This window comes from Parasteatoda tepidariorum, chromosome 5, assembly GCF_982258835.1.
Source record: "Parasteatoda tepidariorum strain Cologne lab strain chromosome 5, Ptep-v5.0, whole genome shotgun sequence".
Classification (NCBI taxonomy): domain Eukaryota; kingdom Metazoa; phylum Arthropoda; class Arachnida; order Araneae; family Theridiidae; genus Parasteatoda; species Parasteatoda tepidariorum.
The window spans coordinates 101,313,485-101,340,396 of NC_141759.1; the positions used below are offsets into that span (position 1 = coordinate 101,313,485).

Sequence of the window (26,912 nt, forward strand, 5' to 3'; positions counted from 1 at the left end):
AAAGCTATTCGCCATTTAAGGTATTTGCGTATTGTTGAATTTTTGATTACAGGAAAATAGGAATGTTTACATTTCTTTTCAATTATAAAGTGGCCCACCTTTTTTCGAACTTAATTTTAATTCAAATTTTTTCATTTATGTCTGTATTCTTACCGAATGAGTTGAAAACCCTTTGGAATAAAAAATTATGCGCTTTTGTCTTGACAGGGGTTGTTCATAAGCGATGCCGCATTTTTTTTTCTTTCAATATGCTGAGACCCTCCCCTCTTTGCCAAACTCCACCATACCACTACTATCCTTGACTCATGTCACACTACACTCTCTATGTCACATGTAACACTACCCTCCCTTTGTCACATGTCACACTACCCTCTCTATGTCACGTGCAACACTACCCTCTCCATGTCACACTACCCTCTTCATGTCACATGCCACACTACCCCTCCCTATGTCACATGTCACACATTCCTCTCTTTGTCACACATCATTATATATTAAAATAAACATATAATTGCAGAATAAGGATGTATTTATAGTTGTATTAATTAATTTCGTCGAAACTAGAGCTGCACTATGGGCTATTGGCGACGGTCTGAGAAACATCCCTGAGGATGATCCGAAGACATGCCATCACAATTTTGATCCTCTGAAGAGGGGATGGCTCCGGTAGCCCTACGATACGCACACGAAGTCGAGCACGTTACTGTAGAACAGTTTAACAAGGACCAATAGAAAAAAATCATCTGAAAAAATGTGGAATATACGAGAATGTTAGGGAAAATAAGTTCATCAATGAATAAACAATTAGAGTGGTATACCTACCAACCTTTACCTTTTTTTCAAAGCCTGATTTTTACAATTAATAGCGAAAAGAAAATGGAAAAATAAACTGTAAACCAACATTTTTATTTTATATCTTACCAGAACTGAAACACAATATCCCATGATCAGCATTCATTTATTTTTATACATAATTTATTGATCTGCAGTGGTGATTGAAATCCTTTTAAATTAAATTTAAAAAATCCAGGTAGGAAACTGAAAAGCATCGGATTTGCTATCACTTTGAATATAAAAAACTTTTTACCGTAAAATTCAAATAAATAAAAAATGGCAGTTATATAGAGAAGTGTTTGTTCCATTTAAGGAAAGCTTATTAGGTGTCCTTCTGTATATTTATTAATAAAGATCAAATACTTTCGCAAAATATCAAACAACATTCTGAGACATAAATCCCATAAAATTTAAGCTGACGTCACAACACCGTAAAGATAAGCAACTTCAGCATCTTTCAAAGAAATTTTCGAATTTTCTTATAATAAGTCATTCGGCTTGAAGAGGACTCGTCTTTTTCCCCTTGATCAAAATCTTATTAGCTTACCTTCGCGTAGACCATTAACTTTTGCTAACACAATTTAATGGTGCCTGCAGGATATTTTTAGCGACACAGTTACAGTTACTTTCATCTTTTCGGTATTCTGCAAAACCTTGATTGTGTCAGTCTCTTTCATCTTATAATAAATTAAATTATTGAGCTGCTCAACGACGAAATAAAAAGTTCTTTTTTTTTTTTTTTACCTCTTCCTTCTTTTATGTCTGTAAGGACGAGATTTATCTACTCTTTTACTCGTAACCGCCAATAATTTTCTCTCCATTGGAAAACAACTTGTTCTGGAAAGATATTCTTATTGAGATTAGAACATATTTCTTTTTTAGGGGGATAAATGACATTTCTTACATAACTGACTATTCGTAAAGATTGTGGGAAGAGAAGTTATAGACAATGTCAACCTTCATCTGTGAAAAGGTGACCCCCAACATAGAATTCAGTTAACATGTCTTATATACTAATGAGCCGGAATTGTATTTTTGTAGTGGTAGATACACTACAGTACTCCCCCACCAGAATTATATCTGCGATAGAATTCGATGAACAGATGCCACTAGTTGATTCATTGCTGTTTTGTGAGAAGCTGGGAGAGCTGTATTAAGTAATTTTAAATACTGATCGTGAAAGCTGTATTAAGCTCATGGTCATTAGCAGTCGAGTGTATAACAAGCCAATGTTGTTTGTGATCGAGACTGAGTAGCAATGGCGCGAGGCGGTGGATAATGTCGCAGTCACAAGAAGCACGTCAATCGTTCAGTGTGAACAAACCATCGAAGTAGGCGTGTTAAAATCGAAGTGGGAATGTCAGTCAAGGTAGTAGGCGTCCGAAGGTCACCACTATGTGGATACCATGTCAACCCTCATCCATAAAAAGGTACCCCATCTTAGAATCGAGTTAACGTGTTTTATATGCTAGTGAATTTGAATTGTATTTTTGTAGTGGTAGACACACTAGAATCTCAAAATCAAATAATTGCAAGGATTATATTGATTACAGTTTCGTTAGAGATAAATTGAAGGTGTGTAAAAGTGAACTTTAAAGATCCAACTAATGAGCACAGATCTGACAATTTCTCCTGCTTTTAATCAAAGTAAAAATATATTCGATTTGATCAATTTTTTCCTCCATTGTACCGGTGCAAGTTTTCCGAGTAAGTTCAGAATATATTTTTTGAATTCGTGCACAGTAAAACATTTCTTGTATCTGAATAGCAAAAATGGTGGCAACTACTTCACGCCAAACTGTTGTTCCAGATGCCATAGTGGCAGTAAATTTAACCGACAATTTTAACGAAATGAAGCCAGAACAAGTGTAAAGTGTTATAATTTTATCGAAATGAAGCCAGAACAAGTGTAAAGTGTTATAATTTTAACGAAATGATGCCAGAACAAGTGTAAAGTGTTATAATTTTATCGAAATGAAGCCAGAACAAGTGTAAAGTGTTATAATTTTAACGAAATGAAGTCAGAACAAGTGTAAAGTGTTATAATTTTAATGAAATGATGCCAGAACAAGTGTAAAGTGTTATAATTTTATCGAAATGAAGCCAGAACAAGTGTAAAGTGTTATAATTTTAACGAAATGATGCCAGAACAAGTGTAAAATGTTATAATGTTATCGAAATGAAGTCAGAACAAGTGTAAAGTGTTATAATTTTAACGAAATGATGCCGGAGCAAGTGTAATGTGTTATAATTTTAAAGTAATGAAGCCAGAACGAGTGTAAAGTGTTATAATTTTAACGAAATGAAGCCAGAAGAAGTGTAAAGTGTTATAATTTTAACGAAATGAAGCTAGAACAAGTGTAAAGTGTTAAATAAGAAAAAATAGTAATGAGTAAGTAAAGAAAAAAATTCTAAATGAAAACCATTAAAAAAATCTTTGAAAAGTTACTCTAAAACAATGCAAGAAAATCAGTAAATTCTGTTAGAAGTTTTGGAGCGTTTTGAACCTTAACGTGGGTCAACTTTGAACTTTTATGTGATGCAATTGCGGTAAGTTAAACCTTACTATCGGAATTCTTAAACTTGATTACATGATACTACGAGTCAACATGAAAGATAATTTAGTTCTATTAAACATCTTGCTAATGCATTAAATTTGCACCTTATCATTATTCAGGTACCGATATTATGGTTCGAAGTTGTAAAAAATTAGAAACGTGGACACATTTTAAAGTGATTATCATTCGTGTCAAAAATAATTATTATCATAATAAATGTAAAAATAAAATATAAATATAACATGTTTCATTAAATATTAGATAAATTTCGTTTGTTATTAACATAACTTGTATAAATTTAAGAATATAATAGTTCATCTGTTTATTACTTTCATCAATTTAAATATTTTCCTAAGTAATATTTTCTTCTAACATAAAAATCTATATCTAATTATATCTTTATGCATTCTTGTTCACGTTTTACTTCCTTTAAGTTCACTTTCAGTATTTTATATTTTATAACCTACATTGAACAGTCGACCCAATTTTGGGTTTACGACTACTAATGTTCAACTCCGTAGCCTTGTAAGTTTGAACCCAATCCAGAAGACAAGGGAACTTCCAGGACAAAGTATTGGCAGAAATTTGCCTTCCTGGAGCACTTTTTCATGTAACTAACTCGCCTTTGAGTTACATGGAGAGAAAACCCCAGAAAACCTCCCACGGTTAGCCCGACGGCAAGGGGACTCTAACCCATGATCCGTCTACCACTGAGGATATTTTACGTCAGCACTGTGGTCGGTGAGAGCCGTGTGTGGAATTCGTATCGACCAGCCATCGCTGGGATTCGAACCCGCTATCCCCTGAGCCACCACGGCTTCCTTCAGAATTTTATTTTTAAAACTGTCATGCAGGAGAAATTACATTTCTGATATTTATCCCTATAAAATAATGCAAATAAAATGCTATAGCAAAAAAAAAAATATTTTTTCAATTTTAAAATCAAATCATATAAAAATGATTATTGCTATTTCTAAATTTTGAAAGAAAAGCAACCATAACTTAAGAGTAAACAAGATTATTTATTTAAAGAAAATCATATTAGAGACTAGACTGCGCTTTTGTTTTTCCTCTGTTTTCTCAATCAATTTTCAGAATCAACTTTTTTTTAAAAGCTGCCTATATAATAGAGTTATGATTTCCAGGAAATATTTATTATTTTTTTTCTAAGAAAACATTTACTGCGTAACAAGATTACGTGAAAATTGATTCTCAAAAACGTTTCATAAAAAGTTAAAATTTAAATTTTGTTTATAAATTATTAATAGCTCAATCTCTTTTACATTTAAATAGAAATATTACTTTCCTTAAATTGTCATTTTATTTTATTATCGTTTTTAATTGTGACGCATTATTTTTTTTAAGAACGCACAATTAGATTAAAAGCTGGATTTATTTATGAAACCTAGCTTTTAAAAACACTAGCTTTACCTCAGAAAAAAGCTAGTTCTAGTGAAACTACTGTAGTTGCTACTTTTTTTAAAAAAGGAAGTGAAGTGAGTAGAAGCTACTACAGTAGTTTGTAGTGTCGTGAGCTACTTTTTAAAAAAAAGTAGTGTAGTAAGTAGGAGCTACCACAGTAGTTTGTAGTGTAAAGTGACCACACGTCCCGATTTTGGCGGGACAGTCCCGCTTTTTTGTGGACTGTCCCGCGTCCCGCCGATTTTTTAAAATGTCCCGCTTTTTAGAAAATATCTGCATTTCTTATTTTAAATGTACTGTAAAAATATATTACCTATTATTTATTAAGTATTATGGTGAATATAAAGAAATAAAAAATAGATTTAAAAAAAAAACACATTAAATGCATGCAGAGTAAACTAAATTAAGCAATGTACTGAGTTAGATTTATTCGGTGGTGTTCGATCATTGTCGTTAAACCTCGGCTTAATTCAGATAAGTGCAGACAGGCGGACTGCCGATAGACAGTGCGGTTTGTTGATTTCAATTTGACTTTCGGTTTGACTCGATTCGATTGACGAGGATAGTGGTAGAGCAATAGTCGCTACAACGTAGTGGCCAAAAAGGTAAAATTTAATACTCTTTTTTGGCCTTTGTAGTGATTTTTTTAAATTTATTTCTAGTATTTACCCACAGAATAAAAGATGAGTAAAAAAAGAGAATGCAAATTTAATGAAGAGCTAAGCAGAGAATTTCCATTTATTAAAAAAACTAAAATAGACTATATGGTACGGTGTGATAAATGCAATGCTGAATTTTCGGTCTCACATGGTGGAAAAAACGATATTACTAAACATCTAGCGACAAAGAGGCACAAAAGATTTTTGAATAATGCCGCTTCTTCGTCTAAAATGGAACAGTTTTTTCGCAGTGCTAGCTTTGGCAACACGGAAAAACAGCTAGCATTAGCGGAAGGGCTATTTGCTTTCCACACCATAAACCACAATCAAAGTTTCCGATAAATGGATTGTACGTCGCAAATGATCAAAACATTATTCGACAAAAAATTTGCATGTGCAAGGACAAAAACCGAAGCAATTATTTGTAATATTTTTTCACCATATTCGTTTTCACAACTGCAGAAAGAATTAGAAAAATGCTCATTTATATCCATATATTCCGATGCTTCCAACCACAAAGATTTAAAATTATTTCCCTCAATTGTTAGATTTTTTGATCCAGAAACAGGAATTAAAATTAGAATATTAGATTTTGTTTCATTGCCGGGTGAAACTTCACAAATAATTTTTGACTCAATAAGTACTATTTTGAAAAAGAATAATTTGAACGATAAAATTATTGCCTATTGTGCGGATAACACTAACGCAAATTTTGGTGGAAAAGTTAGAAGAGGCATCAATAACGTTTTTACGAAACTTAACGAACGTTTGAACCAAAAAATTATTGGAGTAGGTTGTGCAGCTCACATTCTACATAATGCTATTCAAACAGCATCTGACTTACTTCCAGTTGATGTTGAAAATATCATTGCAAAAATTTATTCGTATTTTTATATATATACTGTGCGTGTTGAAAGTTTGAAGGATTTTTGTGAAATCGCAGAAATCGAATATAAAAGAATTCTTGGTTACAACAAAACACGATGGCTAGCTCTTTTACCAGCTGTAGAAAATGTTTTAAAAATATACGAACCATTAAAATCATACTTTTTATCACAAGATAAATGTCCAAGAATATTGCAGCTCTTTTTTGAAAATGGCACATCACAAATTTGGCTTCAGTTCATTCACAACCAAGCTACATTATTTCACAATGCTGTGAAAATTATTGAAGGGGACAAAATTTCAATTACGGAAGTGTCAAATGAAATCAATATTTTAAAAACAAAATTACGAGAAAGAATTGATAACGATTACATTCCTTTAATTATTCGGAAAGACATCACTAGGTTGGAAGAACAAGGTGCCATTAAACGACCTGATTTTTTAAACCATGTCAAAAATTTCTATAATAACTGCTTGGAATATCTTGAAGAATGGACAGTTCAATTCGAAGATGTTAAAAATTTTCATTGGGTGACATTAAAAAAGGAGATTTTATGGGAATATGTAGAAAAATCTTTTGAATATATTAGTAACCATTTTCCGAAAAATAATATTTGCGAAAATGATCTTTTTGATGAGGTGTCATTTTTTAAAAAGATATGTTACAGATGAAAAAATTAAATGTTGGTTGTCTGCAAATGTGGAAACAGACAAAAAATGGACGGAGTTATTCCTTCATTTTAAACAGAATAATATTCCTTATCAAAATATTTTGAAAATTGTAGAATTCGCGCTCTCCCTTCCGGGAACAAATGCAGCAACAGAACGTGTTTTTTCTAGTATCAATAAAATATGGACAACTGAAAAAACGCAGTTGAACATTAAAACTTTAAAATCTATTTTAAGTGTAAAATATAATTTGACCAATTCATGTGAAATATTTCACGACATTTTAATAAATGATCCGAATCTATTGCAAAGTATTCACTCGGATCAAAAATATGACCGTGAAAGAAAATCATAATTTTTTTTAAATAAAAAATTTAATTTGATTAAAAATCATAATGTTCAAATTATTATTTTTTACAAATATTTTTATAGTCACCGATAATTAATAATAAATACATTTTTGTACAAGTATATGAATGTATACAATAAAATATATATAACTAAATTGTAATTCTCATTTCATCCCATTTGTCCCGCTTTGTCTCAGTGAAAATGTGGTCACTTTATTGTAGTGTCGTGTGCTACTTTTTTAAAAAAGTAGTGTAGTAGCTACTACAGTAATTTGTAGTGTAGTGTGCTAGATTTTTTAAAAAGTAATGCAGTGAGTAGTAGCTACTACAGTAGTTTGTAGTGTCATGGCTACTTTTTTCAAAAAGTAGTGCAGTGAATAGTAGCTACTACGAGATAGTTTGCAGTGTCGTGTGCTATTTTTTTTAAAAAAAGTAGTGTACTGAGTAGTAGCTACTACAGTTGTTTGTAGTGCAGTTTGCTACTTTTTTTAAAAAGTAGTGCAGTGAGTAGTTTGATACAAAAAAAATACAGTAAAAAAACAGTGTCCATCGCCTTTCCAACCAGGCTATTCCAGCCACTGTTACTCGTTAAATCATATGATTATCAAAAATGAAAACATCGCAAATTAAGCTCGGAAAAAATAAAATCGATATCTGACAAAACATAGTGTAGGATGGTGCATGTAATAAACATTAAAAAAACTTAATTAAGCGTTGAAACTTGAAGGTGTATCTTACAATCGTCTTCCAAGTCCTCTCTACTTCCTTCCGCAATGAATTGTTACATCCTGCATTGTCAGATTTCTTTGTGCTTTTTGTTTTTTCACCATTCCCGCCTAATCAAGTTCTCGAGTTTTGTCTTTATATTTTAAATAAGAACGCAATTTACGGAGCAGCCAGTATATATATTTTACCCAACTGGTAAACAATATTTGACAGATAATGCCACATCTTCTCCTTATAAGATGCTGACCATCTGGCATTCCTTAAGTTTTGTTTACCAAAAAGCTCTTGTAGAAATCTTTCATTTTAAAAGCGGATAAATTTCTGCAAAAATGTTCTTCCCAGTTAAATCCTCCGATTTTCCAGGAGCAGAAATATCTTAGAATATACCAATTCTCCCCGGAAGCAACAAGATGATTTTCGAAGAATTGAAATCTAGAATTGCTTCCCTGGGTTATTGCTTTCAAGTTCCAAAAAATTTTCCGCCCGAGAAATGGAGACGATATTGACTAGGAATATGAAAAATATTATTTTCAGATCAAAAGGTTTTATGTTTCATGCACATCTCTCACTTTTTTTTTTAAATTTCAGTGTTATTTTAGTAGACGGTATATTATATACATCTTTGCAATTAACTGAACATATTTATTTCGACCCCAGCAATATTTAACTTTAATAAAATCACCAAAATACTTATTTAATCTTTAAATATTCAAAGATTAGGATATAATTATACAGTTCCTGGGTAAATTATTAGACGCACTATAAGATTCTTTATAAAATCTTAATTATCACGTGATACTATACAGCTTTATTGTTATTACGCGACTGAAACCGGTTTGCACTTATTTACGTTTGCGTATCAATGGGTTAAATTGGACGATATATAATAGAAATTCGACAAGTGGATACATTAGACCAGAGGTCGCCAAAGTGGTCTATATAGACTCCCAAGGGTCTATTTAACGAAAGCAGGGGTCGATCTGAGACAGGGGGGCGAATGGGGGTCGATCCGAATCGGAAGGGTCAATTGTGGGTTGAAAATATTTGGGGTTGAAAAAAGAAACAGTTCTCAATACGCAAATCACACATACCTAATTAAGTATATAAAATTTGTGAATTTTTTTAATAATTGACTCAATATCAGTTTCTTTATAAAACATAAATTAATAAACGTATATTTATTGGGGTGAAACAAGTATGTACGTACCACCGCGCAGTGGCACGAACTCAGCGCAGTTTATTAGTCATATGCTTATATGCGCTTGTCCAAATGTCACGCGTGACGAGCATTGACGTTACAAATGCAAATATCATACGCAGTTTCTGCAAACTGTGTTGAATATTTGCAGTGTCATTATTAAAACTTTTATAGTTTTGGATAATTAGTTATTGTATCGATAAAACCATTCGTTTGGTTTAGATATCAATTTTAATTATCGATGCACAAAAAAGAAGGTAAGCATGAATGATATGGATTAGTACAGCCCGCGACAAAACTATAGCACACTTTGTATTTTTTTACGAAAATTGCAAATTTGACCAATTTTGAAGAAAATTAAAATTGACCAATTTTGAACCCAATATAAGCGAACCTTGCAAAAAAACACCAGGCCCACCCATCTTATTGAAGCAGTAAATCTTTATTTACTTTACTTATTATACTATCTACTTATGCATAATTACTTATTATTTAATAATAAGGTATTTAAATTTCAATATTAATATACTTTTCATAAAACTATTGTTACATAATGTACTATTACTTAAATAAATGTTTAAAATCATAAAATAAATGTACAAACATAGTATCTAATAGAGTTTTATTTTAATTAACAGAAAATTACTTTTGCGGGGGTCGATGGAGATTTCGAAAAATTATATAGGGGTCGATAATCAAAAAAGTTTGGCGACCCCTGGTGTAGACTAACATACAACTTGTTGACTACGAATGTAGTAATTTACAAAAAATTAGGCAGAGCAACGAATTTGATTTAATTAAAAAAGTGTATTAAATCATAATTTTAATTCGTTCATAAAACAATAGGGCTTACACAAGCTATACACTCAATTGTTTTACAAAAACTTTCTCAATTTCAGGAAACTTTCTAAAATGTATAAAATTAGGAGAAGTTTTGATGAAATTTGGAGATCAGGGGAAAATTAAAAAAAAAATTCAGTAGATTTCGCTACTAAGAATCTACATTCAATATTGTATTAAGTCAACACACAACTATAAAATTAGAGCAAAACATCGTAAAACAGTAAAAAGATGCATACTTTTTATTATTTTAATTTTATAACCGTCGTTAAAAGCCGACCCAATTTTGGGGTTTACGACTACTAATGTTCAACTCCGTAGCCTTGTCATTTTGAACCCAATCCAGAAGACAAGGGAACTACTAGATCAAGTATTGGGAGAAATTTGGAGGACTTTTTCGATGGAAGTAACCCACATTTGCGTTACATGACGAGGAAGACCACGAGAACATTTCACGGTTAGCCTGATGGCAAGGGGACTCTAACCCATGATTCGTCTACCACGGAGAGTATTTCTCATCAGCACTGTGGTCGGTGCAAGCCGGATGCGGAATTCATATCAACCAGCCATCGTCGGGATCGAACCTCACCGGAAGGCGAACGCTCTATTCCCTGAGCCATTGCGGCTCAAAGATGCATACTTAAAAAAAAAAAAAATTTATTAGAAGAAATTTTGCTTAAAAGATGCATACTTAAAAAATTCCTTCTAATAAAAAAATAATAAAACTTAATTTCGAAGCGACTACCGAGTATATTTATTACATCAAGAAAAAAGTCGCCCAACTATTCCAATTACGTAATATAATCTTTCCCAGTTTCTCAATAACAAGTTGAAAAAGAAAACGTTACTTTTTCATAGAATTTAGTGTTACAAAACCACTCACATTTTTTGTTGTTGTCGGAAAGCGGAAAAAAGAACGATGAGAAAAAAAAATATTCTTTTAACTAAAAGTAGTAATTAAATACGCCCATAAGCCCTAATTTATTTTTTTCACTTTACTTTTTTTTTTACATGAAAGGAGATTTATTTTATACTAAAAATAACTACAATGTTTAAATGTAAAGTTTTCATTAAGTGTTTGGAGAGATATTATAACCGAATATTGATAATATTCGGTTAAAATAGCTGAGAATAAAATATGGCGATGATTTATAATTGCGAAACAGATATAAAAACAGACATTTTGTAATTGTAACTAAATAGTGTTGGTTCTGGATGTAGTACTTGGTATCTAAATATATGAGTCGTGGAGGCTCAGGGGATTAGAGCGTTTACTTCCAATGAGATGAAGCAGGTTCGAATCCTAGCGATGGCTGGTCGATACGAATTCCGCACCCGTTTCGCACCGATCACAGTGCTGACGTAAAATATCCTCGGTGGTAGACGGATCATGGGTTAGAGTCCCCTTGCCGAGTGGTTAACTGTGGGTGGTTTTCGTGGTTTTGCTCTCCATGTAACGCAATTGCTGGTTATTTCCACCAAAAAGTCCTCCACGAAAGCGAATTTCTCCCAAAGCTTGATCCAGGAGTTCTTTTGTCCTGCGGGATTCGAACTCGGTTCACCTAGTTGGTTGGTGAACGCTGTGTCCCCTCAGCCACCACCGCTTAATATATCAGATAATCAACTTTGTTAAAATCAAACCGAGCGCTTATTTTCAATTATTAATTACGCTATATATATATATATATATATATATATATATATATATATATATATATATATATATATATATATATATATATATTTCTCCTACACGGCGACAAAAAAAGCCTCATTACAACGCCCCGAATGGCAACGCTAGAAAATCGACCAATGATTGCCGCTAAAAATGTCACATGCCAAATCTAGTTGAGGTGGCTCAACATATAGCGCTTTTAAAAACAGAAACTGAAATAATCAGAGTGTAAAATATTATGTGCTTATGCGCATCGTATTTTTTGTTAAATAATTTATTATATATCAGTTTATAGATGGTAACGAGAAGAGTTTTGTGGTTGCTATGGTGACTAATTAGAAGGTAAATTGTTTTTTTGAGTGAGTGTGAGATTTGTTTTTTGGAACTGCGATGCTGTAATTTTATTGTTTAGTTAATAAATCTTCCTTTTATATTAAACGTGATATTAGTTTCCTTAATTATTTGATTCGAAGTCCTTGGAGTTTTATTTGAGGTCAGTTTATTTTGTATTTTTTGACAAGAGAGAGCATTCTCACCAAATGAGATTTCTTCCGAAATTCAATGTTTTGTTTATTCAGGTTTTTCCATTGCAATTCACTTATTTCAATTTAATAGACTTAATTATAACCAAAATTTTAACCTTTTTACAGAGATATCAGTTTTAGAAATTTTGTCTTAAGATTTTATACTATAGCACATTTCTAATACGTTTAACGAATTACATGTCATTTATTTGAATTCAAATTTATTTTAATGACTTAGTATTTACTAAAAAGATGTAATTTTTTTTTTTAAAAAAAAGTTGTTATATGGATTTGAATGATTGTTTTGAATTCTTAGAATTTTGTGCGTTTGCAATGTACCTAAGTTAGTAGCGAGCAAAGCGAGCTTTGTTTGCGAAGCAAACCATATAAGATTGCGTAGCAATTTTCGGGGGTTGGCGAGCGTTAGCGAGAAGGGGGAGCAACCCATTACTTCAATGTATTTCATTTGTAAGAGTTTTTTAGCCAGAACGTAATGAACTTAAACGCTCATAAATTTCTTTGATTTAAAAGAATACACAGATCTAAAACAGTAAACAATACATTCGGAAGTAAAAAAATAAACTTTAAAAAGTAATTTAGCTTGATGGTGCAATTCGAGGAGCTAAAAGACAACATAAACAAGTAAATAAGAATTTACGTTAAATAGTTAATATAAGTCTACATTTATTTGACACGTTTAATGGGAAATATATATGGACTTTAGCTTGCCAACTAGTTTTATTTAACGTTTTTAAGTCTAAACGAAAGGTTTTTGTAAGTAAAAAACTTTTCTTAATACCGAGACCCATGTTTCAAATTTTCTATCGTTAATAAAACACTTTTTATTCATTCATTCAAATTCAATGACATTTTTTGAAACCTGTAAAATAAAATTTTAATTACTTTTAATTACTTTTTAATTAATTTTTACATCACCTGTTTGCTTTCTACTTTTATTTTCTTTGATTTTGTTGTCAACGTTATGTTTACAGTTTAAAATCACTTTAATTTTTCTAAGTCACATCTGGCGAGTTTCGAGATTGAGAATGAATCTTTTGCGAGTTTTTTTCAACAAATGTCTACTTTTCTTGATGTCTTCATATTTTTTTGTGACAAATGAAGTTTTAATATGATCAAGAGTAATTTACATCGTAGATGACATTACAAATTTCAGACTACCTGTGTTATGCAAAGACAATCAGAAAGGGACTTGGATTCGATAAACATATATATATATATATATATATATATATATATTATAAATGCTTTTGTATTAATAAAAGAATTAAAACTCTTTCGCTTCATAAAATGTCTTTGTTAAAGAGTAAGCGTAGAGATATTCTATTTTAGGAATTCTGGGCTGAAAACATACCGCTGAATAATAATTAGATTTATATTTCGAAGGAGGAGTTATTTTTAGAATCTTGCCCCTCTTTCACTTCCATATTAGGAAGCATTAAATGATTTTCCATAATGCGTAGAGTTACAAAGGTATGTACGACTGGAACCTAATTACATCAAAATCTGTAAGTATTTAATGCGGGAGAGATTGTTTTCGCATGTCTCTTGCTGAATAACGTTTTCCAATAAACATCTGTCGGAACCATCCGGAGTCTTGCCACACCCCCTCCCTTGTGGAGTGGAGATGTGAAATGTCATAACCACCAGCATAACTTTTAATAAACCTTTTGATAACTTATTATGGCTTTTGACTGCATTTTCTTAAATCTGAATACAACAATGATAACAGGGATATATATATATATATATATATATATATATATATATATATATATATATATATATATATATATATATATATATATATATATATATATATATATATATATATATATATATATATATATATATATATACTACATTATTTATGAAAATGGTACAGCGTCGACGATTTAAGATGGGTTTTTGAAATGTTGCAAAGGTTTAAAGTTAGAATGTATCGAATTAGATAGTTATATGGAACTCAGAATTTAGTGACTTGCTTCGATATGTACCCATAGCAACGAGGTTTCAATTTGATCACTTTGTTTACATTACATTAATTATTTCAAGGCCTTGAGCTTTATCTGGTTTGCTTAGTGGAGCAGCGATTTGATAGGCGAAAGTGTGCGAAATTTGATTTACACTTTGTTAAATTTTGTGGTGAAAAGTAAACTTAATTTTAAATATTTGGTGTCCGAAATATTGCGAAATGACATGCATTGGGAGTTTAAAGAAATTATTTAGCGAATAGATAGAGTCATTAAGAGGATGGCATACAGTGGAAGAAATTATTCCTGGCAAATTATCTTTTTATTTCATTACTAATTTAAAATTGAAAGTATAGAAAAAGTGAGTACAGACATTGTAAAGTGAGTACAAGCTATGAAGTTGCAATTACTAAAAATTTTTTTAAAATACACAAATGAAAATAAATAATTAGATGATAAATTAGGATTACGCAAACGGAGAAGTTCTCTTCTAATCTTTTGTTTGCATTTTAATATTTTGAAGTATTTTTTTCCATCTTACTTCATGACTTACTCGTTTCGCCGTTGAGATTTCTTCTCCAAACCCATATTGTTCATTCGAGAGAAGATAGTTGGACCCGACTGGTTCTTACGTGGTTTCGGTATTACAATCACTGCAAGCTGCAGTGATTGTACAATTTTATTGATTTTACTGCAGTGATTGTAGAATGCAAGATTTAAGAAAAATAATTTTATTTTATAACCGTCGTTGAACTACCGACCCAATTAGAGTTTACGGCTACTAATGTTCAACTCCGTAGCCTTGTAATTTTGAACCCAATACAGAAGACAAGGGAACTCCTGGATCGAGTATCGGGAGAAAAATTGTTTTCGTGGAGGACTTTTTGATAGAACTAAACCGCATCTGCGTCACATATAGAGGAAAAAAAAAACCACGAAGTCCTCCAGCGGTTAGCCTGATGGCAAGGGGATTCTAACCCATGATCCTGCTACCACTGAGGATAGGAAAATAATTTTGATCAATATATCTATTGAGAATTTTTGAAAACGTTAATATAGCAAGGCGAAAAGTTTTTTTTTTAGCATTTTATTGCTAACGGTGCCAGCTCTAAGGGCTTTTTGTTTTTTAACTACACTACTACTTGTTTTTTGACTACACTTCACTTCCATGTCCAAGAGGTCTTGAGTTCGATCCCCACCGGCCGAAGACTCTCCGTGTAGTAAATGGTGACTGATGCGCATTAAATCTGTCAAATCACATAGTCCTCCATGTTCTCATAACAAATCATACCTCTGGGGGCACTGATCCATGATTTTTCTTGTCTTCTGAATTGGGTTCAAAATTACAAGGCTACGGCGTTGAGCGTTAGTAGTCGTAAACCCGAAATTGGGTCGACTGTTCAACGACGGTTATACACTTCACTTCATCTTAACTGGTTGGTGTGATGTTAAAAATTTAAATTCTTTTTCTTTTTTGAGAAAATTAAATTCTTTGGCGAATTCGTCCGAGCTTGGTTACAAAGAAATGCATTTCTCTCGATACCTTTGAAATCTGAAATTGGTACTTGTATGAATCATTTCTTGTTTTAACTTAAAATCAGAAGTTATTCTCTTACAAGATGAAAGAGAACAAATTTAATAAGTGCAATCATAGAAATTATACGTGTATAAAATTTTTGATAAAGCCTACATATTTATACAAAAATAATTCACTCATTAAATGTTATTCATTTTAATAAAATTGATTCGATAAAAAATTGCATACATTTTATAAATTTTTATTTTCGGAAATTTTTTTAGAAATAAAATTTATTTAATGTGTCAAATTAAATTTAATTTTGTTACGGAGGAATTTTAATATAAAATTTCTATGTTTCTATTTATGTACTATAATTTGACATTTCAGTAACGTTTTTGAAATATATTTCATTATTTAATGACAAATAAAAAGAAAAAAGTCCCTATTAAAAGCACATTAATAAATATGCTTGTTTATAAATATTTAAAAATGTTTGTTTATAGATATTTAAAAGACAAAAAAAGTAAATTTAAATCTCTTTATGAATTTGAATTTCTTTGTTTAAAAAATTATCACATGTAAATAACATATCTAGATGCATATAAAAATAGTTTTAAAACATTCAAAATCAAACAAACATAATTTTAAATATTATTCTTTTACAAAAGTTGCACTAATTGTAATCACGATAAGCTAACTTATATCAAGATATATTTTTTTTGAAAGATAAATATAATTAACGATACTCATTAAAGAAAAGAAATAATATAGCATATTTTCGATTATAAATATTGAATGCTAAAATATTTCAGTAACACGGTTATATTTACAAATTAATTAGTCAAACACTTTGAAATAAACATCAGTATTTTTAAACAACAAAGAAGGAATATTTTCAGTACGAAAATAAAAACAATTCAGTAAAAAAATAATCGTATTGATAATTTAGTTAACTCATCCTTAAAAAGAATATGAACTCGATTAAGAGGCCTTGATAATCATGACAACGGAACATGACAATAAAATAATTGAATTTGAGATAAAATAAGATAATTAAATTTTTTCCCTTCTATTAAATAAAGCATTATTTTTTTTACTATTAAACTAGCTATTGGAAAATACTTCAGTCTATTTAAATAGAAATGTCATATTAATATGTACTTCTATTTCGTTCAAATTTTTAAAACATTTGTTATAATAAAAGGAAACCATTAAATGAAAATTTAAATTTTTCATAAGTAATATCTCAATTAAATGGTCTGGAATTTAATTGGATAAATGATTATAAAATATATTTGTCAAAAAGCTTGAAAAAAAGACAAGTTAAAAAATTTTAAAAAATGAGATTCGGTTTTAAAATATTTGTATAATAAAGTTTTGACTAAACTTCTTTTCATTGTTTTCTAGTAAAGATAAACTAGATCAAAAATAGAATAAAAATAGATTTAACTTAAGAAAAATAATAGATTAAATTAAATTTAAAATAGATTAAAAATAGAATAAACTAAATTAAAAAGCAATTGGTCGAAATAAATTTAAAAAGTAGAAACTAAAGCAGTGGTTCCCAAACTTTTTTGGCCCATCGCCCCCTCTAGATGCAGATTGCCCCCCTTTAAATATTGATTGCCACTAATCACCCTTCTCTCTCCCTCGTTTTTTATTTATTTATTTATTTGCTCAAAAAACTATAAGCATCAATAACAGAGATGCCAACTGCTCTGGACACGCCAAAATAATGAAAAAAAGCGGTAATTAACTACAAAGTAAATTTGACAAGTATTTAACTATTTTTGCTTGCTTTTTAAAAGGCATAGCGTTACGTAAGTAATATAAAGTGGTGCATTATATAAGCCTACGAATTATTTAGAAATAGTGGTGGATAAAATTCTACTATATTGAATTCATTAAACCAAGAATCGCAATTGATAATCTACCACTTTAAAATATATATTTGTTGTCCGGAGCAAGTTGGCATCGTATGCATTTTTTAATTGGGTTGACTAGTTTTGAGAAATTCAAGAAAATGTAACTTTATACCCTTTTTTGATTTTTTTTTCAAAGCACCGTCATTTAATGAAAAGATATTTCTTTCCGAATCCTACGTGCAACGCGAAAACTACATTCATGTAGTTTAAAAAAATCAAAATGTAATCAAATTTTGATTTTTTAATTTATAAGTACAAATATGGATAATTTAAAAAATAAATTCTAAACATTATAGAATCGGAGCTTATTTCTTAAATTTTTGAGCTTATAATATGAAGATTTAAATATGTACAATAAGATTAAAATGAATTCTATGTACTAAAAAGTTTATTTAAACAAACACTTAAAATAAAAACTTTAAAATAATAAGTCGAAATGGCTAAAAGCAGCTAAAACCAAATTTGTCTTATATGTAAACAATTTAAATAAAAAGTGAGAAATTAAAAAGAGGCAAAACGAAATAAGATGTTACATACACATCTTTAAAATTTCGTTTTGCTTGTTTTTGGTTTCTAAACGTTTTTTTCTTCATTTAAGATTAAAATGTGTTAAGTTAAACCCAATCATTGCAAAATCCATTAAAAAAACTTTTTTAATGAATGTCTTTTATGAATTTTCGTCCCCCATAAAGCAAAAATTACTGAAATTTCACGTTTACTTCTGCATTGGCAGGTAGGTAGGTACTTTATTTACGTCGCACTAAAGCTACACTATGAGCTATTGGCGACGGTTTGGGAAACATCCCTGAAAAGGATCCGAAGATATGCCATCGCAATTTTGATCCTCAGCAGAGGGTATGGCTCCCCTACTTTGGTAGCCCAATGACATGCGCGAAATCGAGCACTTTACGGTAGAACAGTTTAACGAGGACTGATACCGAGCACCCTCGGTCCTTACGTAGGCTGATCAAAGTGGTCACCCACCTGCTTACTGACCGCAACCAGTGATGCTTGACTTCGGTGTTCTACTGGGAACCGTGTCTTTACGATCAGTCTACTACGGGACCCTTCCGTATTGAATTGCCACTTTTTGTTTCGTTAATCAGTCATAACTAGGCTTTTAATTATTAAAAAAAATTAAAAATACAACTTTTTTTAAATTCTACGATTCTAGTTTTTTTTTCTTATGAAAAAGTAATAAAGAGATAATCGTCAACATTAAAGAATATAGCCATTTCAACAGTTGCCTTGAACTGCTCTTGGTTTTTCATCCAAAGTACTCTTTACTCACACAATTACATATTAATTTGCGATTTTCTCTCTGAATTAAAACCACAAAAAACACTTTTTCTCATCTTTAATTTTTTTATATGTATAATAATATATTGATTACGGGGGATTACGGGGGATAATCCTTTTAAGTTCTCACAAAAAGAGAAATGTCTCGCTTTTAAAAGCATACAGAAAATACAAAGGTTATAAAAACAAATGAAAATTAAATATATATACATTTCTTTAAAAGTATTTTTTCTAATTTGAAACTAATTTTTTTAAAAGCAAATTAAAATTGGACTTTCCATTTTCTCAGTTACGTGACTCTCATTTTAAAGTTCGCTCTATTTTGAATTAAAATCTCTCAACATGAATTGCTTTTCCTTTATAAAATTAAAGCACATTTGAATTAAAATCATGAACTCAAATGATGTTAATAGTGTATAAAAATGATAAGAAACGACTCAAGTTCGAGTTAAGGCAATACAATCAAGTGATACAGATCGTGAATCAAAAACGATTTAAATTCACTCAAGTTCGAGTTTAAATGATCCACTCTTGTAATACTGATGGTCATTCAAAAGTGATTGAAAATCACTCAAATTCGAGTTAAAATTTTCAATTATACACTCAAACTTGAGTTAAAAGCTTCAATTGCACTCAAACTTGAGTTATTTCAGTTGACTCTGATTTCAGTGAATTTAACTTAAAATGAGAAGGCTCCTTTATTACCAGACAAATGAGTGAAATTTCCCTCGAGTTATTTTAACTCGACCATTTTAAGTGAGCAAACATTGGATTTATATTGAATAACTTGAGAGCACAGAATACAGTTCTTATGAAAAATGAATACTCGATTTAATTCGAAGTTGTTTTGATTAAATTTCAGCTGTGGCCACTTTAACATGGAAGGAGATAGTACAAGATTAAAAACGGAACACCCCTAGATCCATTGAACCAATTTTTACGCAATAAGCATTCTTAATGGATCATGGGTTCTACTGTGATGTCATAAAAAACCAAGATGACGTTACAAAAATTAAAAGGCGTAACCCTAAACCATTGTTCAGTTTTCAGATCAGAACTAATCGCCATAAACGCGGCTCTAGAACACATGATTTCCATTGAGAGTACAGAGAATATCTGGATTTTCACGGATAGTAAGAGCTCAGTTCAATACCTGCGTAATTGGCAAAACATCAGTGACAGAATTGGCCTAAATATCATCGACAATTTGATGGCTTACTCTTATCACAATGATATACATATTCAGTGGATCCCCTCCCACGTGAACCTTCACTTTAATGATCTGGCCGATGAACTGGCCAAGGAGGGCTCCAATGATCCAACAGATAGTAGTGGCCTTCTAACATACAATGAAATCTATGCAAAAGTAAAGGCCGACAATAATAGGACTTGGAGGATTCCACCTAGTCGTGAATGGTATCAACAAAATAGTCCTGGGGCTGTCCTGGAGCTGAAAGTTGATAGGAAACTGCAGACAGCTATCACAAGACTAATCACGGGTCATACCCGCGGACTAACATTTGTTCAGGGTCAAAAGACGTTCCCTGTATGCCTAAAATGTAATGCTCACCAGGCTTCACCTGATCATTTGCTGTCCTGTATGGGACTGGAGAAATATTTTATTTTGGAGGATCCGCAGATGGTGTTTGATTTTCTGTCGGTGAACGGTCTCCTGGACTTGGTCTAGCCTTGTTCTGGGCCAAGAGGAATAAGTACCACCACATCAAAAAAAATATGCTAATTAATTTAGACTGTATAAGTTACAAAATCATGCATAGAAGTCTGAACAAACTGACCAACTTCTTGACCATTTAAATATAGAGCTGTTATCTGGAAAATGTGTTCCAATAGTTTAATCAGAATCATTTAATGTTAGTTTTCACTTTTGACGTATCTAACTACACCTATGGAATTTTACATAAATCTTACAAATTTCTCCCAATACTTGAGATCTCTCGTCTTGGGTTCAAAACTTGTACAAGGAGTTGAACATTAGTAGGGAAAACCCGAAAAATTGAGTTGGCTGTTCAACGGCGTTATTAAATAAAATTAAATATAGGGCGGACCCATTCATACATCCATTCATTCATCCACACGTCGTAATTTTGACCTGAATCAGAGAACGATCAATCGCCAATTCAGTACTCCTAGAGGTATAATTTGTTACGGGAACATGGAAGACTTTGTGACCAGACATATTTAACGTGCACCAGTCACCATTTACTACACGGTGAGTCCTCTGCCAGCAGGATTAGAGTTCCCGTTCTCCGAACATGAGACCAGCGGCCTGCCAACTTGTTTATAACTTGCCAACTTGACAAAAACGAACAGCATAGTTGAAATTAGCATATCAAAAAATATAAAATTCAGATGCTACATTGCAAAAAAAAAAAAATTGTTCACTAAAAATTTTCAGACTTGTGTAGTTTTAAAGGTGGAAATAACAAAATATAAAACATTTTAATATTGAAAGTAAGAGAATAAAACTCACCATGTGCGTCTCTATAATATGCATGGGTGACACTACGAAATCTTTCTTGACCAGCTGTATCCCATATCTAAGGAGAAAAACATCCGAATGAATATATTTTGCGCTAAGTTTTGAATAAAACAATTCGCGAATAAAGCACAAATTTTGACCTTTATTTGTGCTTTATTCACGTAGTTCCAAAATAAAAAAAATTTAACTACTTTTGCAACGGGAGTTGCAAGCGTTCATTGGCAGTTACCCAAGTCAAAATTCTTGATGGTCCTGTCAAAACATTCTGATGGTTTAAGTTGGTTTCAGCCCGGTTCATGATGGTCAACATCATCCAACATTTTCCATTATGCATTCAAGGTTTATGATATGCCCACAAACTTCCATCATTCCGTGATGGAAAATGTTACTTTAATACTATGATGGTTAACCATCAAGAGATGCTTAATTCTCATGAACCAACAATCCGTGATGGTTCATGACAGTTTCAACTATATATTTCCATGATGGTTACTGGGAATTATTGTTGGTTCAGCAGGAATATACCACCAGAACAATTTTTTAAATTTTTTTTTTTTATGATCCTCCATCAAAAATTAGTCCGAATTAATACATTGGGGAGATGATGGTTCATGATCGTTCCAACATTTCATTTTTAAGAAACTATGATGGAAACTTCTGATGGTTTAACACGAACAAACCATCAAAACAAGTTGCTATTTTATGTTGGACCATCATAAATCAGTTCGAATTCCTACATTGGGGTGATGGTTATTTCTGTTGGTTACCATCAAAAACATAATGGTTCATGATGGAATTGTTGATGGCTACCATCAAGATTATGTTGGTCCATCAATGAAAAACGATAAAATATTTTGATTTGGTTATACATATTGTCTTAAATTGCATTATTTATGGTTATTATTATACAATCTCGGCAATTTTAATGAAAATAAATAGTTATTACTGCTTTTTATGCTGATAAATGCAGATCTATATATTCAACTTAATACGAAAAACAAAGGATTCTGCTTTATCGATAAAACGAGACTCAATTTATTCCAATATTTGTCGAAATTTTTATCTGACGCTTAAGTTCCTTTTTTATCAGGTAATGGTTATTTTTAACGATTATTTAGGGCGAGGTTTGAACATGGAATTGGAAATAATGATCGACATTAAGATGGATTAAAGAAGATAAAGCATAAAATTGCAGTAAAGCCTCACCCAGATATAATCTTTCAAATGGTTATTTTCCACCAAGTTCAAAAAGCCTTTTGTAATTTCAGAACATTTTCATTTGATATATTAAAACGACTTCACGTAGATTATAATTTAGGTAGATAGAGTAGACAGATTTTAAAAATAACACAAGTAGTTAGGTGTTCTAATTCAAAAAATAAATAAATACAAAATAGAGTAAAAAAGAAATTTTGCATTTTGTAGATAAAAGTTGAATATATAACTACAATCACACAGTCACTTTCGTGAATGTCCGAAATATTTGTTATATCCGATTTGATATTAATTTATTCTTTGATATTATTATATTTAATTAAATCTTATTTTATTTGAGAAATTACAATTATAATTGTTACCGTGAATGACCGAAATCAAAAGAACGTCTACTTTCACCGGTGAATGTCAACAATCACTTATTTGCTTTGGTGAATGTACGAAATATTTGTTACATCTTATTTGATATTAATTTATTCGTTGATATTATTATATTTAATTAAATCTTACTTTATTTGAAAAATTACAATTATAATTGTTTCCGTGAATGACCGAAATCAAAAGAACGTCTACTTTCACTGGTGAATGTCAACAATCACTTATTTGCTTTGGTGAATGTCCGAAATATTTGTTACATCTTATTTGATATTAATTTATTCGTTGATATTATTATATTTAATTAAATCTTACTTTATTTGAAAAATTACAATTATAATTGTTTCCGTGAATGACCGAAATCAAAAGAACGTCTACTTTTCACCGGTGAATGTCAACAATCACTTATTTGCTTTGGTGAATGTACGAAATATTTGTTATATCTGATTTGATATTAATTTATTCTTTGATATTATTATATTTAATTAAATCTTATTTTACTTGAAAAATTACAATTATAATTGTTACCGTGAATGACCGAAATCAAAAGAACGTCTACTTTCACCGGTGAATGTCAACAATCACTTATTTGCTTTGGTGAATGTACGAAATATTTGTAATATCAAATTATTATATTTGTACGAAATATTGTAATATCAAATTAATATCTTATTTGATATTAATTTATTCTTTGATATTATTATATTTAATTAAATCTTATTTTACTTGAAAAATTACAATTATAATAGTTACCGTGAATGACCGAAATCAAAAGAACGTCTACTTTCACCGGTGAATGTCAACAATCACTTATTTGCTTTGGTGAATGGCCGAAATATTTGTTATATCTTATTTGATATTAATTTACTCGTTGATATTATTATATTTAATTAAATCTTATTTTACTTGAAAAATTACAATTATAACTGTTACCGTGAATGACCGAAATCAAAAGAACGTCTACTTTCACCGGTGAATGTCAACAATCACTTATTTGCTTTGGTGAATGTCCGAAATATTTGTTACATCTTATTTGATATTAATTTACTCGTTGATATTATTATATTTAATTAAATCTTATTTTACTTGAAAAATTACAATTATAATTGTTACCGTGAATGACCGAAATCAAAAGAACGTCTACTTTCACCGGTGAATGTCAACAATCACTTATTTGCTTTGGTGAATGTACGAAATAGTTGTAATATCAAATTATTATATTTGTACGAAATATTGTAATATCAAATTAATATCTTATTTGATATTAATTTATTCTTTGATATTATTATATTTAATTAAATCTTATTTTACTTGAAAAATTACAATTATAATAGTTACCGTGAATGACCGAAATCAAAAGAACGTCTACTTTCACCGGTGAATGTCAACAATCACTTATTTGCTTTGGTGAATGTCCGAAATATTTGTTATATCTTATTTGATATTAATTTACTCGTTGATATTATTATATTTAATTAAATCTTATTTTACTTGAAAAATTACAATTATAACTGTTACCGTGAATGACCGAAATCAAAAGAACGTCTACTTTCACCGGTGAATGTCAACAATCACTTATTTGCTTTGGTGAATGTCCGAAATATTTGTTACATCTTATTTGATATTAATTTACTCGTTGATATTATTATATTTAATTAAATCTTATTTTACTTGAAAAATTACAATTATAATTGTTACCGTGAATGACCGAAATCAAAAGAACGTCTACTTTCACCGGTGAATGTCAACAATCACTTATTTGCTTTGGTGAATGTCCGAAATATTTGTTATATCTTATTTGATATTAATTTATTCGTTGATATTATTATATTTAATTAAATCTTATTTTACTTGAAAAATTACAATTATAATAGTTACCGTGAATGACCGAAATCAAAAGAACGTCTACTTTCACCGGTGAATGTCAACAATCACTTATTTGCTTTGGTGAATGTCCGAAATATTTGTTATATCTTATTTGATATTAATTTACTCGTTGATATTATTATATTTAATTAAATCTTATTTTACTTGAAAAATTACAATTATAACTGTTACCGTGAATGACCGAAATCAAAAGAACGTCTACTTTCACCGGTGAATGTCAACAATCACTTATTTGCTTTGGTGAATGTCCGAAATATTTGTTATATCTTATTTGATATTAATTTACTCGTTGATATTATTATATTTAATTAAATCTTATTTTACTTGAAAAATTACAATTATAACTGTTACCGTGAATGACCGAAATCAAAAGAACGTCTACTTTCACCGGTGAATGTCAACAATCACTTATTTGCTTTGGTGAATGTCCGAAATATTTGTTACATCTTATTTGATATTAATTTACTCGTTGATATTATTATATTTAATTAAATCTTATTTTACTTGAAAAATTACAATTATAATTGTTACCGTGAATGACCGAAATCAAAAGAACGTCTACTTTCACCGGTGAATGTCAACAATCACTTATTTGCTTTGGTGAATGTACGAAATATTTGTAATATCAAATTATTATATTTGTACGAAATATTGTAATATCAAATTAATATCTTATTTGATATTAATTTATTCTTTGATATTATTATATTTAATTAAATCTTATTTTACTTGAAAAATTACAATTATAATAGTTACCGTGAATGACCGAAATCAAAAGAACGTCTACTTTCACCGGTGAATGTCAACAATCACTTATTTGCTTTGGTGAATGTCCGAAATATTTGTTATATCTTATTTGATATTAATTTACTCGTTGATATTATTATATTTAATTAAATCTTATTTTACTTGAAAAATTACAATTATAACTGTTACCGTGAATGACCGAAATCAAAAGAACGTCTACTTTCACCGGTGAATGTCAACAATCACTTATTTGCTTTGGTGAATGTCCGAAATATTTGTTACATCTTATTTGATATTAATTTACTCGTTGATATTATTATATTTAATTAAATCTTATTTTACTTGAAAAATTACAATTATAATTGTTACCGTGAATGACCGAAATCAAAAGAACGTCTACTTTCACCGGTGAATGTCAACAATCACTTATTTGCTTTGGTGAATGTACGAAATATTTGTAATATCAAATTATTATATTTGTACGAAATATTGTAATATCAAATTAATATCTTATTTGATATTAATTTATTCTTTGATATTATTATATTTAATTAAATCTTATTTTACTTGAAAAATTACAATTATAATAGTTACCGTGAATGACCGAAATCAAAAGAACGTCTACTTTCACCGGTGAATGTCAACAATCACTTATTTGCTTTGGTGAATGTCCGAAATATTTGTTATATCTTATTTGATATTAATTTACTCGTTGATATTATTATATTTAATTAAATCTTATTTTACTTGAAAAATTACAATTATAACTGTTACCGTGAATGACCGAAATCAAAAGAACGTCTACTTTCACCGGTGAATGTCAACAATCACTTATTTGCTTTGGTGAATGTCCGAAATATTTGTTACATCTTATTTGATATTAATTTACTCGTTGATATTATTATATTTAATTAAATCTTATTTTACTTGAAAAATTACAATTATAATTGTTACCGTGAATGACCGAAATCAAAAGAACGTCTACTTTCACCGGTGAATGTCAACAATCACTTATTTGCTTTGGTGAATGTCCGAAATATTTGTTACATCTTATTTGATATTAATTTACTCGTTGATATTATTATATTTAATTAAATCTTATTTTACTTGAAAA

The 26,912-nt window shown here is 30.3% G+C and overlaps 1 protein-coding gene across 1 annotated transcript in view; it reads right to left on the reverse strand.

Annotated features, from left to right (window-relative positions):
- The window catches only part of LOC107442998 (ras-related protein Rab-37), a 158,855-nt gene that overhangs the window by 41,316 nt on the left and 90,627 nt on the right, over positions 1–26,912 (reverse strand). Inside the window, exon 4 of the mRNA XM_043051742.3 lies at positions 21,566–21,632. Coding sequence (XP_042907676.1) covers positions 21,566–21,632 — 67 coding nt within the window. The remainder of the gene's footprint in view (positions 1–21,565; positions 21,633–26,912) is intronic.